At 42.5% G+C, this 14,231-nt stretch overlaps 1 protein-coding gene across 13 annotated transcripts in view; it reads left to right on the top strand.

Annotated features, from left to right (window-relative positions):
• Positions 1-14,231, top strand: part of SH3KBP1 (SH3 domain containing kinase binding protein 1) — a 363,386-nt gene that overhangs the window by 135,561 nt on the left and 213,594 nt on the right. For 11 of the 13 annotated variants that reach the window (XM_050776630.1, XM_050776634.1, XM_050776625.1 and 8 more), the window contains one exon: positions 5,289-5,412. In XM_050776630.1, the coding sequence (XP_050632587.1) occupies positions 5,289-5,412 (124 nt within the window). Of the gene's footprint in view, positions 1-4,396; positions 4,416-4,480; positions 4,938-5,288; positions 5,413-14,231 lie in introns of those variants that run through there. The other 2 variants (XM_050776626.1, XM_050776632.1) reach the window with 2 other exon arrangements.

Below are 14,231 nucleotides of genomic sequence, written 5' to 3'. Positions count from 1 at the left end.
GTGTGAGTTCTCTTCCTTTTCTTAAGTGGTCCTTGTGACATAGCTGAAGTGTCCTTGCAGCATTGATATCTTATTAATGACCTCGGTTTTATTGTACATGCTGAGTTTCCATTGTTAAGAGATCAGATTTGAGATAAAGAGAAGCTGGGTTTCCTTTGCCTTCTGAAGAGGTTTGCTGATACCCTGTCTATTCTATATTGTCTTCAAGCAAGCAAAATCGTTGCTGATTTATATATGTGGGCAGTTATGTATGCATTTCCATAAACCCTCCTGGTCTGTAATTCTGGTTCAGGGTGTGGCCTCTACTACTGAGATTATAGGACCCAGGTTCTTAACAAATGGTAAAAAACACGGGCCTGATGGTCGGAAAGTTGCGATTAAAGTCTGGGGGTCTAGGAACCCCCAGTCCCAGGAAATCCAGAGTCCCATGACCTGGATCAGAACCTCGGAGAGCTCCAGGTACATGGCTGTTGGCAGCTATGCAGAGGCAGGAGTTGCTCTAGTTCCAAGCCAACCCTCCCCTGCAGGAAGGAGCTCTTCTATGTGGATGGATAATAAGGGACTTCAAAGATTTGGGCCTAATAGTATTGGGCTTTATAGGTAAGGTGATCTGTTACATCATTTAATTGTGGAGGGAAGCTAAGGTTTCCACTGGAGCCATAGGCTGAGTGGTTTTCAGTCTCCCTCCTATAGTCATGCCACTGATTCTTCTTAGGAGGTGAGATGTAGCAGGAGAGCTCTGCCTAGAAGGCTCAGAGTTTGGTCTCGTGGCCAGCTCTGCCCCTTGCTAGCTTTGTGGCCTTCATCTGGTCTTGCATCTTCTCTGACTGGGTCTCACTATTCTTGTATAAAAATGTATGTTTGGCAAAATCAGGTTGTTTTTTTTTTTTTTTCCCTGACAGTGTTGTTAGGAACAAGTGAAAAAATAGCTGCTAAAGCACTTTAATTTATAAGCCTTTGCCAGTGTACAGTTGTATTATTGCTAGCATCATCACCTATTTTTAGAGCCTGTGGATAGGAGTCCATGACGCCAGGATTCTGTGAACATAAGGTGTTGTCCAAGCAGTGCACCACCCCCCAACTTATATTTGCATGGTAATTGATTCTGTGGGGTCAGCATGCATGTCAGATATTTTTAGCCAGAAGCAAGTACACAGGGACTTGTGGTTTGCTGTTCAATTTGAAAAGTGTTTGAATGAAAGCTTGTCCTGCGGTCTTTTGGAAGTAACTGGAGATTTCTGTAGGGACTGACAAGAACAGCAGACATTTGAGTGTCCATTATGTAGAGGCTGAACTGGGAGGGGAGAGATTGGAGGCAAGAAGACATGATTATAATCCAGGCAGGACTCTGGGAAAGAATGGTTAAGAGATGAGCTCTCGCCTGTAATCCCAGCATTTTGGGAGGCCAAGGTTGAGTAGATCACTTGAGGTCAGGAGCTTGAGACCAGTCTGGCCAACGTGACGAAACTCTGTGTCTACTAAAAAATATGAAAATTAGCTGGGCAAGGTGGCACGTGCCCGTAATCCTAGCTGTTTGGGAAGCTGAGACATGACAATTGCCTGAACCCGGGAAGTGGAGGTTGTAGTGAACTTTGATCACGTTGCTGTACTCCAGCCTGGGCAACAGAGTGAGACTGTCTCAAAAGAAAAAAAAAAAATGAGAGAGATGAACTCTGAAGCTAGACAGGTTGAGTTCCAATTCTGGCTCCTACTTGTTTGACCTTGAGCAAGTTTGCTTAGCCCCCTGGGTCTTGGTGTGTGTGTGTGTGTCTGAGTAGGGCTATAGTGTAGATTAAATGTTGCAGTCTAGGTGAAGCTCTTAGAGCAGGGTTTGGCACATGGTAAGCACTCAAATGTTAGCTGCTATTCCTGTGGGGGTTTTCTGTTCCTTTTATTGTGGTAATGTAACATAAAATTTACCATTTTCGTTATTTTAAGTGTACAGTCAGTAGCATTAATTACATTAGAATATTGTGCAACCATCCGTACTATCTATGTCCAAAACATTTTCACTACTCCAAAGTGAACCCTTTAACTATCAAACAATAACTCCCCATTCTGCCTCTCCCAACCTTTCAGGTAACCTCTAATCTACTTTCTATCTCTATGAATTTGCCTATTCTAGATATTTCACGTAAGTGGAATCATACAGTGTTTGTCCCTTTGTGTCTGGTTTATTTCACTTAGCATAATGTTTTCTAGGTTCATCCATGTTGTAGCATGTATCAGAACTTTATTTCTTTTCGAGGCTGTATAATATTCCATTTTGTGGCTATAACCACATTGTGTTTATCCATTCATCTCTTAATGGACACTTGGGTTATTTCCTTCTTTTGGCTATTATGTATAAAGCTGCAGTAAACACTGGCATACAAGTTTGCCTTGGGGGCAAAGCTTTAAATTCTGCTGGAGTTCCTGCTTTCAATTCTTTTGAGTATATACCTAGAAGTGGAATTGCTGGATCACGTGGTAATTCTATATTTAACTTTCTAAGGAGCTGCCATACTGTTTTCCACAGGAGCTGCACTATTTTACATTGCCATTAGCAATATACAAAGATTCCAGTTTCTCCACATCATCAACACTTGTTTTCTTTTAAAATTCTAGCCATCCTAGTAGGTACAAAAGGGTATTTCATTGTGGTTTTCATTTGCATTTCCCTAATGACTAATGATGTTGAATGTCTTGTCACGTGCTCATTAGCCACTTGTATGTTTTCTTTGGAGAAATGTCTATTCAAGTCCTTTGCTTGGCATTTATGTTTTTTCCCCTTTATGTTTTTAAGATATTACAGGAGGATGAGAAAGAAACAGAGAGACTGAGAAAGTAGATGCAGCCAGACTGGGTGACTGCTTAGATAGGGGGATAATACTGAGTTTTCTACTCTGGGTAAGTGGGTGGATGATGGGGTACCAAACAAGACAGGCTGCCCTTTCCTGGGAGAAGGGGCAGGTTGGAGAGAAGGTATTGGCTTTGGATGGGGCTGCACTGAGCCTGGGTGTTATCCAGGTGGGGAGCCTATAGAATTAACTGCCACGGCCATGTGTCCGATTGGTTTCTGTGAAAAAAATGCAAGACATATTTTAGGTTTTGTCTCCTTCCTGCTTCCACCTAAAGAAGCAACTTAAGCAATTCAGTTATCATTCAGCTTCTCTATTTGGCAAATGTAAACAATCACTGGGGGAACAATGGAGTCTGGAATTTATGGGCCAGCCTCTCTCTTGGTGCCAGTTTCTCAGCCCTTCAGCACCTGCTCTTGATCAGACCAGTCCTTCCCAGCCAACTGCTCCCCATGTGCTGCTCTGAAGCACTGGGGAGTAAGGGTGAGCCTTCTTGAGAACCATGGCTTCTGAGGCTTTCTCCAGGGACCACCCCAGCCTCACAATGCTGGCACTGCTTCTCTCACCCTTCCCCGGCTGCATGCCATTAGCAGTTAGTGCTAAGTAGGCACTTGCTATGTCGTCCTCAACCCACTGACTTTCTCTGAATTACTCCTTGGCAAAGTTGGGTGTTATGCTCTGTTGTGTTACTGCATCACGTTGTGTCTAGGTGGGGAATTTGCGCGTGCACAGTCATACCCACACTGCGATGGAAAGTGAGGTTTGAGCAACTGTTTTTCCCCCAAAGAAGCAACCGGTGAGGAAATGAGCCCACTTGGTGACTTGTTGTCTTTACTTTCAGAGCCATAGCAGGCTGGCAGCCATCACCAAGTTAGCATCCTGTCATGTGGCTCAGGCGGGCAATGTTTGCAGATTGTCCCCTGATGCCATCTGCCTGTGAGGCTACAGGAACCCCCAGCAACTGCTGCTCTAGCAGGTGCTGGGGCTGCTGAGGTAGGTGTCCCTGTACATACATGCGAGCACACACAGCTTTGTGTGGTGTGCAGAGGTACCGGTGTTGGCCTCGGGCTGAGCTTCGCCTAGTTAGGCTTCTGGGACGCCAGTTGAAACGCTCAACGTAGCAAAGCGCCAGCCCCAGTTGTTGGTTTCCGGTGGGGCCCTGGTAAGGGAGGAAGAGAGGGGTGAGGCTGCTGTGAACAGAGCCAGCAACTGGGGAATTGGATATGGTAACTAACACACTCTTGCGTGTGCAGGAAGCTGCGGGGAGTGGCATTGTTTTGACAAACTTTTGTTGCTTTCTTTCTGCCTCTGCCCTCTGCTCTGGCCTAATCATGGCCCTCTACCTTATTTAGCATCTCTGTTCCTTCCAGAGGGGAGCCAATCCCCATTTCTTACCTCATGGGCTCTTTTTAAGGAACACATTCCTCATCTTTGAGCTCTTCCTGACATTCAGCCATGCTTTGGATCAGCCCCTAAGCTTTCACTTTTCCCCAAGTTACTGTGATTATGGATTCAGACAAGCCTAGAAACTCCTTGCTCCTTTGGGGGGAATTCCTGTATACAGACTTACACTTTGTGAGTCACTATTACCTTGGTCTATTAATGCTTTTGAAAACAATTATGTAAATTATTAAAGCAATTTGAAATAATTATATTAGCCATCAGATTTTAGACATCTAGATCTTAATGGAGCTTTGATTAAAAGTCCACCTAGAGCAGGGGTCAGCGAACTTTTTCTGTAAAGGGCCAGATATTTTAGACTTTGATCTCTGTTACAACTACTCAATTCCGCTGGTGTAGCATGAAAGCAGCCGTACAAAATACTTAAATGCCTGAGTATAGTTGTGTTCTAATGAAACTTTATTTACAAAAGTGAGTGGTGAGCTTTCATTTGCTGACCCCTGATCTAGAGTGATAAGCCGTCCTTATTTTTTTTCTTTGTTGAGAGTTGAAAAGGCAGAGGAACTTGATGACTATAAATGCATTAGAATCATCTTCTTTTGGGTTTAGTATCCTTGTGAGCACAATGGTAATTTGGGAATATGCTTCTTTAAATCTCTGTTGAGAAGAAGAGAAATCAGAAGCCTTTTTAAGGGGGTGAGTCTGCTTTGCCAAAGCTTGTCATTGTTTAACAAGAACAGGCTGTCACTTAGAGCTGTATGGTGGCTTTTATGTTTCACTCATTCTCTTTATAATCACATGGAATGGCCATAGTTACATAAGGTCGCCTCACCATACTGGGGCTTATTCCATTTTATAGGACCAGGTGCTTCTCTAATAAATGTAAGAAAACTACAAAAATACAGAAAATGGTGTTTTTAAAACATCATGTTATGCTAAGTTGGCATTGCTATAGTTCATTTCCAGAAAGATGAAGCTTAAGATAGTCCAAGAGGCATTCTAAAGTTTCAAACTATAATCTTGTTTTCCTTTTATCTGTCCTCACAGGAAATAAAGAAAGAGATGAAGAAAGACCCTCTCGCCAACAAAGCTCCAGAAAAGCCCCTGCACGAAGTGCCCAGTGGAAACTCTTTGCTGTCTTCTGAAACGATTTTAAGAACCAATAAGAGAGGTATGGAAAAGGAAAAAGAGGTCCCCTCCCTGCACACAAAAACTGGAAACTTCTGGTGAACTGTGTCAAACTTTATATTGCTGAAAAATTGAATAGAGTTTGTCCTTTTGGTTTTTGGTATATGTTTTGGAGAGACACACATACACACACACACTTGGCAAGGGACTGTATGTATAGTAACTGTAATAAAGGGAACTAATAAAAATATTTTTTGACAGTGGGAAAGTGGACTACATTTGTAAATGATGACTTTTCTGGGGCTTTAGATTTCACTTTCATATCTATTCTTATGGATGAAAGGTGAATTTAGAGAATGCTGTGGTGCAGGCCTGAGCAGTGTGTCTGACCATACTCTCCTTTTAATTTAAGGCAAACCTTATCAAGTTCTTTCTCCAACTGCTAGGCTCCGTAGCGCAGACCCTGCCTGTCTGAGTTTATGAGGCAGAATATGCAAAGATATAGCTAACACATCTGTCTGACCAGAAGACCTTTAACAATCTTGTTTTCTCTCTTTTGAGATCTCAAGGCAGATTTTCAGCTATCAGCTTGTTGGAGTTTTGTTTTTTCTCCCATCCCCTCTTGGTGATAATGGTTTGAAATAATGTGAGAGAGAATAGAAGACTGCAGAGACAACCTCACTCAATTTTATACTGTGGGCACCCTAGGGTCCCTCAGTTTTCCCCGACCTCGGACCAGCCAGGGCACATGCTGAGCATGCCTGTAGGTTAGTGCTCGGCTGCCAGCTTTTAGTGGGCTTATTACTTCCTTAAAGAGAAATAGAGAGCTGTTCAAAAGGAGGCACAGGAACTAGATTAGCAAAGGGTTCCATTAACCAGAAAAAAAGAAGGCAGGTTTACATAACCATGGGGAAAAAGAACAGCTAATCTTTCATAAAATTTAGACAGGATAAGAATTTGTCTAGTAAACTGCACATTGATCATAGCTTTGTGCCTCTCTTCCTTCCTGTCTCTTCCTCTACTGCCTCCAGCTGCCCTGGGTTACATTTCCCTTTTTGAATTATTCAGATCAGATATTGGCTGGAGGCCCACGTTGGTTAGCAGCTATAGGATTTTCTTTCTTTTCTTATTTTGTTAAATTCATCCTACCAAAGCAGGGGATTTCCCATTTTAAGAATTAAGTGCCCTTTGCTGTAAAACTACAGTCTTGCCCAAAAGTGCCTCCTGCATTCTTGCAAATAAGCTCTCAAACTCCTGAGACCTGCATTCATTGGATTTGGTGAGCTAGAGTTCAGTGTGTCTTCTTTCTGTACTTCCAAACCAATGAGAAGGAGCCCTCCCATTCCTCTGCCTGCCTCTTGGGTCTGCAGGCACGGCAATTGTACACACGTTGACCAGCAGCAAGGCCTCTTTGGCCAGCTCTGGTGTTTGTCAAGTCAATAAGAGATTTAAAGTAATTAATTAATTTAACAAGAGAAGGAATTAATTAAGGTAAGGAATTGAGGTAATTATTTGGATGAGTTTAGTAAAATTACCTGAGAACTTTAAATCAACGAAGGAATAGAATTTTTCAGATGATTATCTCTTCACCACTGAAAATCTGGCCTCTCAGTTCCCCTATGGAATTTTTCATTCACGAGAAATTGGAATGCAGAGGGAGGCTTAACTGCCTTACATTCCATTTTGAAAGCCTCTGCCTTGGACCTGCAGCCTGGTTATGGCCAACCTTTCACTCTGAGGCATTTTATATATGGAATCTGCCGGTGATTGTGGGACCCGAGTACACGGAGGCATTCTCTAAATATGAAGTCCATAACAAATCATCTTCATTCTGTCCGAGGCTTCACCCTGACCTCCTGGGTCACCTGGGCCTCACATAAATTTCCAGCTGAAGGGAAGCATTGTGTACCAGGCCCAGGGCTGCCTCTGGCCCTCCCCCACCCATCAAGACTACCAGTATTCTGCTCCCCCTTATAATAAACAGCGGGGGTAGATTGATTGGCCTTGTCAGGCCAGATAAATAGTTCATTGTACTGAGCTCAAAAGCTACATTTTTTTCCCACCCAAAATCAATGAAAAAAACACTTTCCCCCCCCCTTAAAACAAGGATCAGAGGCTAAATCTGTGGGATGATTCTAGTTACTTGTAAACACTTCTGTCCAACTAATTTTTAAAGTTTTATGAGTTATCGTAAATGACTGAAGGGCCCTCCTCCCCCTTTACTTCCATCATCAAGCTTTGTCTGCAGCAGCCTTTCGGATGTTTTGGTCTATTACTGTTGTTGTGGCTATTAGGGAAGGATGTTGCTTTCAGGATTTATTAACAGCCTGCTTTGATTAGCTAATGTGGGATCTTAGAGGATATGAGTTGAGCCCACCTTGTGATTCAGCCTTGGACCCTTGTAAGAATTTAACAGAATGAACACAAGTTCTCTTCCTTCAACTTGATCAAAGATGAGATGACTGTTTTCTTTATATGGACCTTATCATTTGATACATGCTTGAAGTTGGTTTAATAATGGAAGATTGATGTCTGTTTCTATCATGAGTCTGAAACTGAACCACTTCATTGGGTCCTGAACTTGAGATACTCCTAGCTGAAGAAGTTTGCCCAATTGCGTCCAGCTGTTTTTGCATCTTGTGACACGCCTCACTTGGCAGCAACTGCAAACAGGTAGTAGTCCCTCACATTGTGGGATGAGCTCACCCTCCTCAGACACCTGCATAAGGTCAGAAGACATCTTGGGTTTGAAGGAAGCGATTCATAACCTTGAGAAAAAGCCAGGGCTATGGAAACCTTAGTTTGGGGACTGATTAGTTTCAGTTTTCAGCTTTAACATTTGTAAATGTCTGCAGAATTGATTTAGGGAGGTACTGGAATGACTCCATGGGCTTTTCTTTCTTTCTTTTTTTTTTGAAACAGGGTCTCACTCTGACACCCAGGCTGGAGTGCAGTGGCGTGATCATGGCTCACTGCAGCCTCGACCTCCCCAGGCTCAGGTGATCCTCCTACCTCAGCCTCCTGAGTAGCTGGGACTACAAGGCATGAGCTACCACACCTGGCTAATTTACTGATTTTTTGTAGAGCTGGGATTTTGCCATGTTGCCTGGCTAGTCTTGAACGCCTGGGCTCAAGCAAGCCTCCTACCTCAGTCTCCCAGAGCGCTGGGATTACAGGTATAAACCACCGTGACTGGCTGGCTTTTCATTTGAGAAGATGATGTGACTGGAATTGAGAGAGAGAAAGTAGGTCCTCCCAGCTGACTTGGCAGCCACTGACTATACATTCTCACATTAGAACCTTAGGGGTACTTGTGTCTGTGCCCACCTCTGGCCATTTCTGTGGTCCTTACCTGAGTCACAGTGAAAGAGCTTCCTGTTTAAAACAAGCCTTTCCTGAGGAATAAGAAGTCATTTTTCATTTAAACTTGCAGCATGGATGTTGTATGTTCTGAACTTATCCCAGACTCCAGTGTATTAATAAGTTACAGCCAGAAAATGTGAAAACTTTACTTGGAGACAAATGTCATTCTCTTGATGAACCAGACAGAAGAGAGTTGTCTGTTTTCTTCTAAGAATGATTTATTCTTTTGTTTCTTCTATCATTAAACCCATAAAAGAGAATGATGGGCCCTCCTAAATTGGAGCACTGATATATAGAGACTTTTTAAAAAAAGCATTCAAATGCCGCGATTGTGCCATTGTACTCCAGCCTGGACAACAAGAGTGAAACTCTGTCTCAAAAACAAAAACAAAAACAAAATCAGCAACGTTCAAATGTTGAATTTAGAAGAAAAATGGAATAAAATGGAAGTTTGAACAGTTAATAGCAAATATCCTAAATAGGTTCTTGAAAATGAACAGTGGATTTTTGTCCATTTGAATATAGATTTTTATCTACTTGAATTAAAAATGAAATAAAAAATCAAGCTGGACACAGTGGACATGCCTGTAATCCCAGCACTCTGGGAGGCTGAGGTGGGAGGATTGCTTGAGCCCAGGAGCTCAAGACCAGCCTGGGCAACATAGCAAGACCCCATCTCTCGAAAAATAAAACAATTAGCTGGGTGTGGTGGCATGCACTTGTAGTCCTAGCTACTCAAGAGGCTGAGGTGGGAGAATCTCTTAGGCCCAGAAGGGAAGGTCAAGGCTGCAGTGAGCTGTGATAGCGCCCCTGCACTCCAGCCTAGGTGCCAGAGTGAGACCCTGTCTCAAAACAAAAAACACAAAAACGAAAAAAAAAAAAAAAAAAAAAAAAAAAAAAAAAAAAAAAAATTATTTGATCCTTAGAAGGATTTCCTGGCTAACTTTATTCATGTGATCAGTTAAGTATCCAGGCTGCCATCAATACCCTGCTGGCCCGTGTGAGTACCAGGTTCCATCTCAGGGTTCTCGTTTACATTGTCAACAGTGCATGTGGAGAAGTGTATCTCAGCCTCCCTCTGAACATCTCCTGTTGCCTGGAATTTTGGACGTTGTTCCTTCCTCACTTTTTGGTAGACATTCATGAACATTCAATAGCACATGTTTTAGTGTATGCCTACTATGCACCTGGCCTTGTGCTTGGTACTGGGGCAGATAAAGACTGGAAAAACATCAGCCAGTCCTGCCTGCAAGTAACCTCAGTCTGTTGCATCCCTTGGGAAACGTTGAGAAAGTGCTGCACGTTTCTTATATCGTTGTGATGGCAAGGTGGGAATGTGTCTTATATTTACTTCTGTCATTCTGAATGTGAAGCCACTCCGTGGGTTTCTGGTTGGCTTTATATGTCCTTGTTTCTATTTCCAGTTTATCATGAATTCAGTGTTTGGTAAGTCTCTATTGTATTTTGCACATTTATTATTTTTTGCTATTATTATTATGCTCTCCTGATATAAAATGTATTTTATAGTCATCTTTTTAAGTCGCTCTGCTACTTTGGCATCTGCCTTCCCAAAGATAAACTGCTTTTACCATCTTTATTTAAGGTTTGTTATGCATTTGCATTTTACTGCCCCTTCCAGAGATTAATGCAGAAAGATCTGACGGTTTAAAAGATGTTATTTGTAACAGGTCTAGCTCTGATGCTACGAGGTGAGATCGTCTGTCTCATGAGATTCAAGTTAAGATGGGGGAGGGTTGCTCTCTGAATTGATATGTGGGTATGACTGATTGTAGAACATTGCTCTGTGGGTTCATTTCTGGTGTGTTTAATCCTTCAGACAGGTTCCATTCAAAAGTTTTCCTTAACAGAGGGATCAATGGCTGCTCTTCCTCTGGTGACACACTGTTGCTTTAAAAGTTAGTACAGAAGTTCTTCCACATTAACATGGGCCTCGTGTTTGCCACACGGAAGGGCTCTTCATTTTGGTCTGCTGCCTGTAGCTGTCAGAAGAATTTTGCTTAATGTTTACCTTTCTTCTCCTCATAGTTTCAGCGCTGGTCATTCCAATCCCTAAACAGATCTAAGTGACCGGCCATCCTTTTCCCCCTTCCCCTGAAGGGGAAACGTTTTTTCTAGCTTTTAGTGTGTGGGCCTGGAATGCTCCTCATGATGCCAAGGCGGTGGCATGGATCTTGATAGGCTGTGAGCTCTTTGGCAGAAATGAAACTGTAAACAAAGGATGGGAAAAAGTATGTCCTTAATAAAGAAAATGTCAACCTCTTTGGTTTGCCAGTGGTTTGTTAAGGTAAATGTGAGATCTGGGGGTTGGTTTGTAGAGATGAGACTTTGTTTCTTTCCAATTTTCTATTGGAGAAAGAAATGTGAATTCTCGCCAGTTAACTGGGAATCTGAAAATGTGGCATTTGGGGTTAGACTTTTCTTTGAGTTTCAAGATTGCCTGTTGATTTTACTTAAGAAGCTGGTGTTTATGGACAGATAGAATAAAAGTTAACAGAAGACATTACTGTTGTATAGAAGCTCTTGGCTGTCACCCGAGCTGGTCTTTCCCAGGGGAAATGAAAATCTGGCAACCTGGCAGTAAATGGGGATGGGTATGGTATATAGTCATTCAGTAATATATAACTCTGTGTGAATGTATCTGTATATGCATCTGTAGTCTTATTTTCCAGTGGGCCTTCATTCTCAAAAGCTCGAGAGTCAAGAGCCTTTAAAGAAGTCTTTTAAAGTAACTGATCCCTGGCTGCGTTTCTGTTAAGTTTTATTGGGACACTGCGTTGTTAGCACCAGCAATTAATGTTAGAGTGTGTGTTGCCCTTGTTCATGTTATTTTCTGAGCCTATTGAGCCTAGAGTGAGGGGTGGTTAAATGCATGGTAAGAACTACATAGAAGGGTATAGCGATCATGTTGCGATTATGTATGGGTCACTGATAAAATTGGTTTTTAGATTTTTTTTCTGTTATATTTAATCTCCTTTTCTATCTCTGTGTCTTCTGATTTCAAGACATTAACACTAATGAGTCTCCCATGGATTAGTCGTGGGTTTAAGACTCCCACCTAGAGGACAAGCCATGAAGTGGGTTTGTGGTGGTGGCTCCACCTGGTGGCTCTCCTAGGAAGCTCCTCTTTCTGCCCACCTTTTCTTTCTCCTTGGGAGAATCTTGATGGAGGATGCCTTTGATTCCTCTGACTCAGTGTTCATTATTTGTGCAATTCCATCCCAGACCCATGGCTTCTCACATTACTTATGGATTTTTTTTAGCCCCTTTGCTTTTTCATCTAAGAATCTCTCATTGAACTCATAGAATCTTCTGTTTCCTGATCCTTGTTCTATCTGTGATACCCCTACAGACCTGGATTATTGTTAATGAGGATTTAAAAAAAAGGACTCCCATAGGCATGACTCTAGGTATAGATATTAATTTGGACAAAATAAAGAATCACACTGAAATCCCTGTAGATATCTATGCCAAAGTCTCCTCCTTAATAGCTCCAAGTACCCTTAACTACTTCTTCACTTCTTGTTGAACCCATATTTCCTCAAAGGAGCAATATTTTATTACCAATGTTGGTTTCAATTGTCAGCAGGTGGTGAAAGTAAAAAGCCAACTTACTTTGTTGGCTTCGTTATTGTTTCATTATTGTTTGTGAATTCTCTACAGGCAGCCCCTTCTTGCCTGGGCACAGACTGCCCCCCGCTTGGTATGTCACTGAGCATAAGTATTTTTTGATAAATAAAAATATCTTTTATTTAATCTCATTATTTTTCAGTTTTTAGTTGATAATATTGCAGATGTGACTTATTTTAGCTGCATTATGGGTCAGTCTAGGAACTTAATCACCATTTATAACTTTGCTTCTATGGGAATAATGCATTCAGAGTTCCAAACTCTCTGCATAAGGCACATAGAAGTATTTTTTTTTTTTTTTTGGAGGCAGAGTCTTGCTCTATCCCCTAGGCTGGAGTGCAGTGGCGTGTCTTGGCTCACTGCAACCTTCGCCTCCCGGGTTCAAGCCATTCTTCTGCCTCAGCCTCCTGAGTAGCTGGGATTACAGGCACCTGCCACCATACCCAGCTAATTTTTGTATTTTTAGTAGAGAGGGGGTTTTGCCATGTTAGTCAGGCTGGTCTCGAACTCCTGGCCTCAATTCATCTGCCCACCCTTGGCCTCCCAAAGTGCTGGGATTACAGGCGTGAGTCACTGCGCCTGGCCAAGTCTGACTTCTTTTTCTTTTTTTTGCATTGCTGACATGAATCCTTAAGTACCTTTGTAAAAGTCAGAGTTCATATAATTGGTGCCCACTGAAGTTTGCTCATGTTGCAGAGGAGTTTATAATTCACACAGTATAGAATGCTGGAATTGTGCAAGCTCCACACAGTACACTGGGCTCTGAGGATAACTTTGGGTTCAATCACTTTGCACCATTGTATATGGTGCTTATTTTCACAAGGCCTGAGTTGGATCTTAGTGTGCCCAAGTTTGAGGCATGTCGTGAAAGTGGGTCCTATTGTATATTTCCATCTACTAGTGAGGAGACCTTGCACCAAGCGTGACATGCTCAGATAGAAACCAGCCCAGCATTTCCCAGTGTGTGTTGTATGGAATTATAGCCCTTCTGAGTATTCCACAAAGGAAGGGTGCGGGGAGAGAAAATTGCCTCTCTGGTCAAATTTCAGCTACAGCTGCAGCACTAACACTATCTTAGAGACTGACAAGCACATTAGCATAGTACAGGCTCTCAGATGGCCTATGGTAAGGAGACCTGCTAATCTTTGATCATGGAACTGCATGTTACTGAATACTAGTTAAGACTCCACTTTGGGATATGTCGGGCTTTAAGATACAGGACAAGGAGCTCTGTAAGCATCCTCATTTCTTGGGTCCTTGTATCTAAGAAGGAGGCTTAGACACATGAGAGGAAGTCCTAGTCTGGGCTTTGGCATGAAAAGCAGGCTGAGGACACCCAACCTAGCAACTGGTGAGGCCAGGATGTTCAGGTCTACCTGGGACTTGGATCATGATGGAACCTGCGATTCCAGAGGTGATTTTTATTATGACAACAGTCTCTACATAGTCAGCATAGTCTCATTGCCTTCTCTACTTGCCTTGATTGAAAGACAGAAGTCTTAGGTTTTCTTGATGCCATTAAAACACTGAACATTTATAAAGAAGAGCCTTGTTCTTTTCTCCCTATTAGTGAAACAGGCTGGCATTTGAGTTCAAGTAATAAATCCACATGTGGGGTTGTGAGGAAAAACCACATAGCCTGCCTTTTTAGAATTCTGGAATCACAGAGTTACAGAGGTTACACAGGGCCCCACTTATTGACATCCCAGGCGAACGGACATGGAGCCTCTGTCCAGGGAATTGGAAAGGACACTCCTCGGCTCTGGCCTTGGCTAAGCCCCACATGGGAGCCACCTTTCCAAAGGGAAGTTTTTCTGGGTAGGGAGCTGCTAGATTAATGAAAGGTAATTA

The sequence above is a fragment of the Macaca thibetana genome, chromosome X (assembly GCF_024542745.1).
Source record: "Macaca thibetana thibetana isolate TM-01 chromosome X, ASM2454274v1, whole genome shotgun sequence".
Classification (NCBI taxonomy): domain Eukaryota; kingdom Metazoa; phylum Chordata; class Mammalia; order Primates; family Cercopithecidae; genus Macaca; species Macaca thibetana.
The sequence above is the reverse complement of the archived record's forward strand: the minus strand, read 5'-3'. Positions and strand labels throughout refer to the sequence as shown.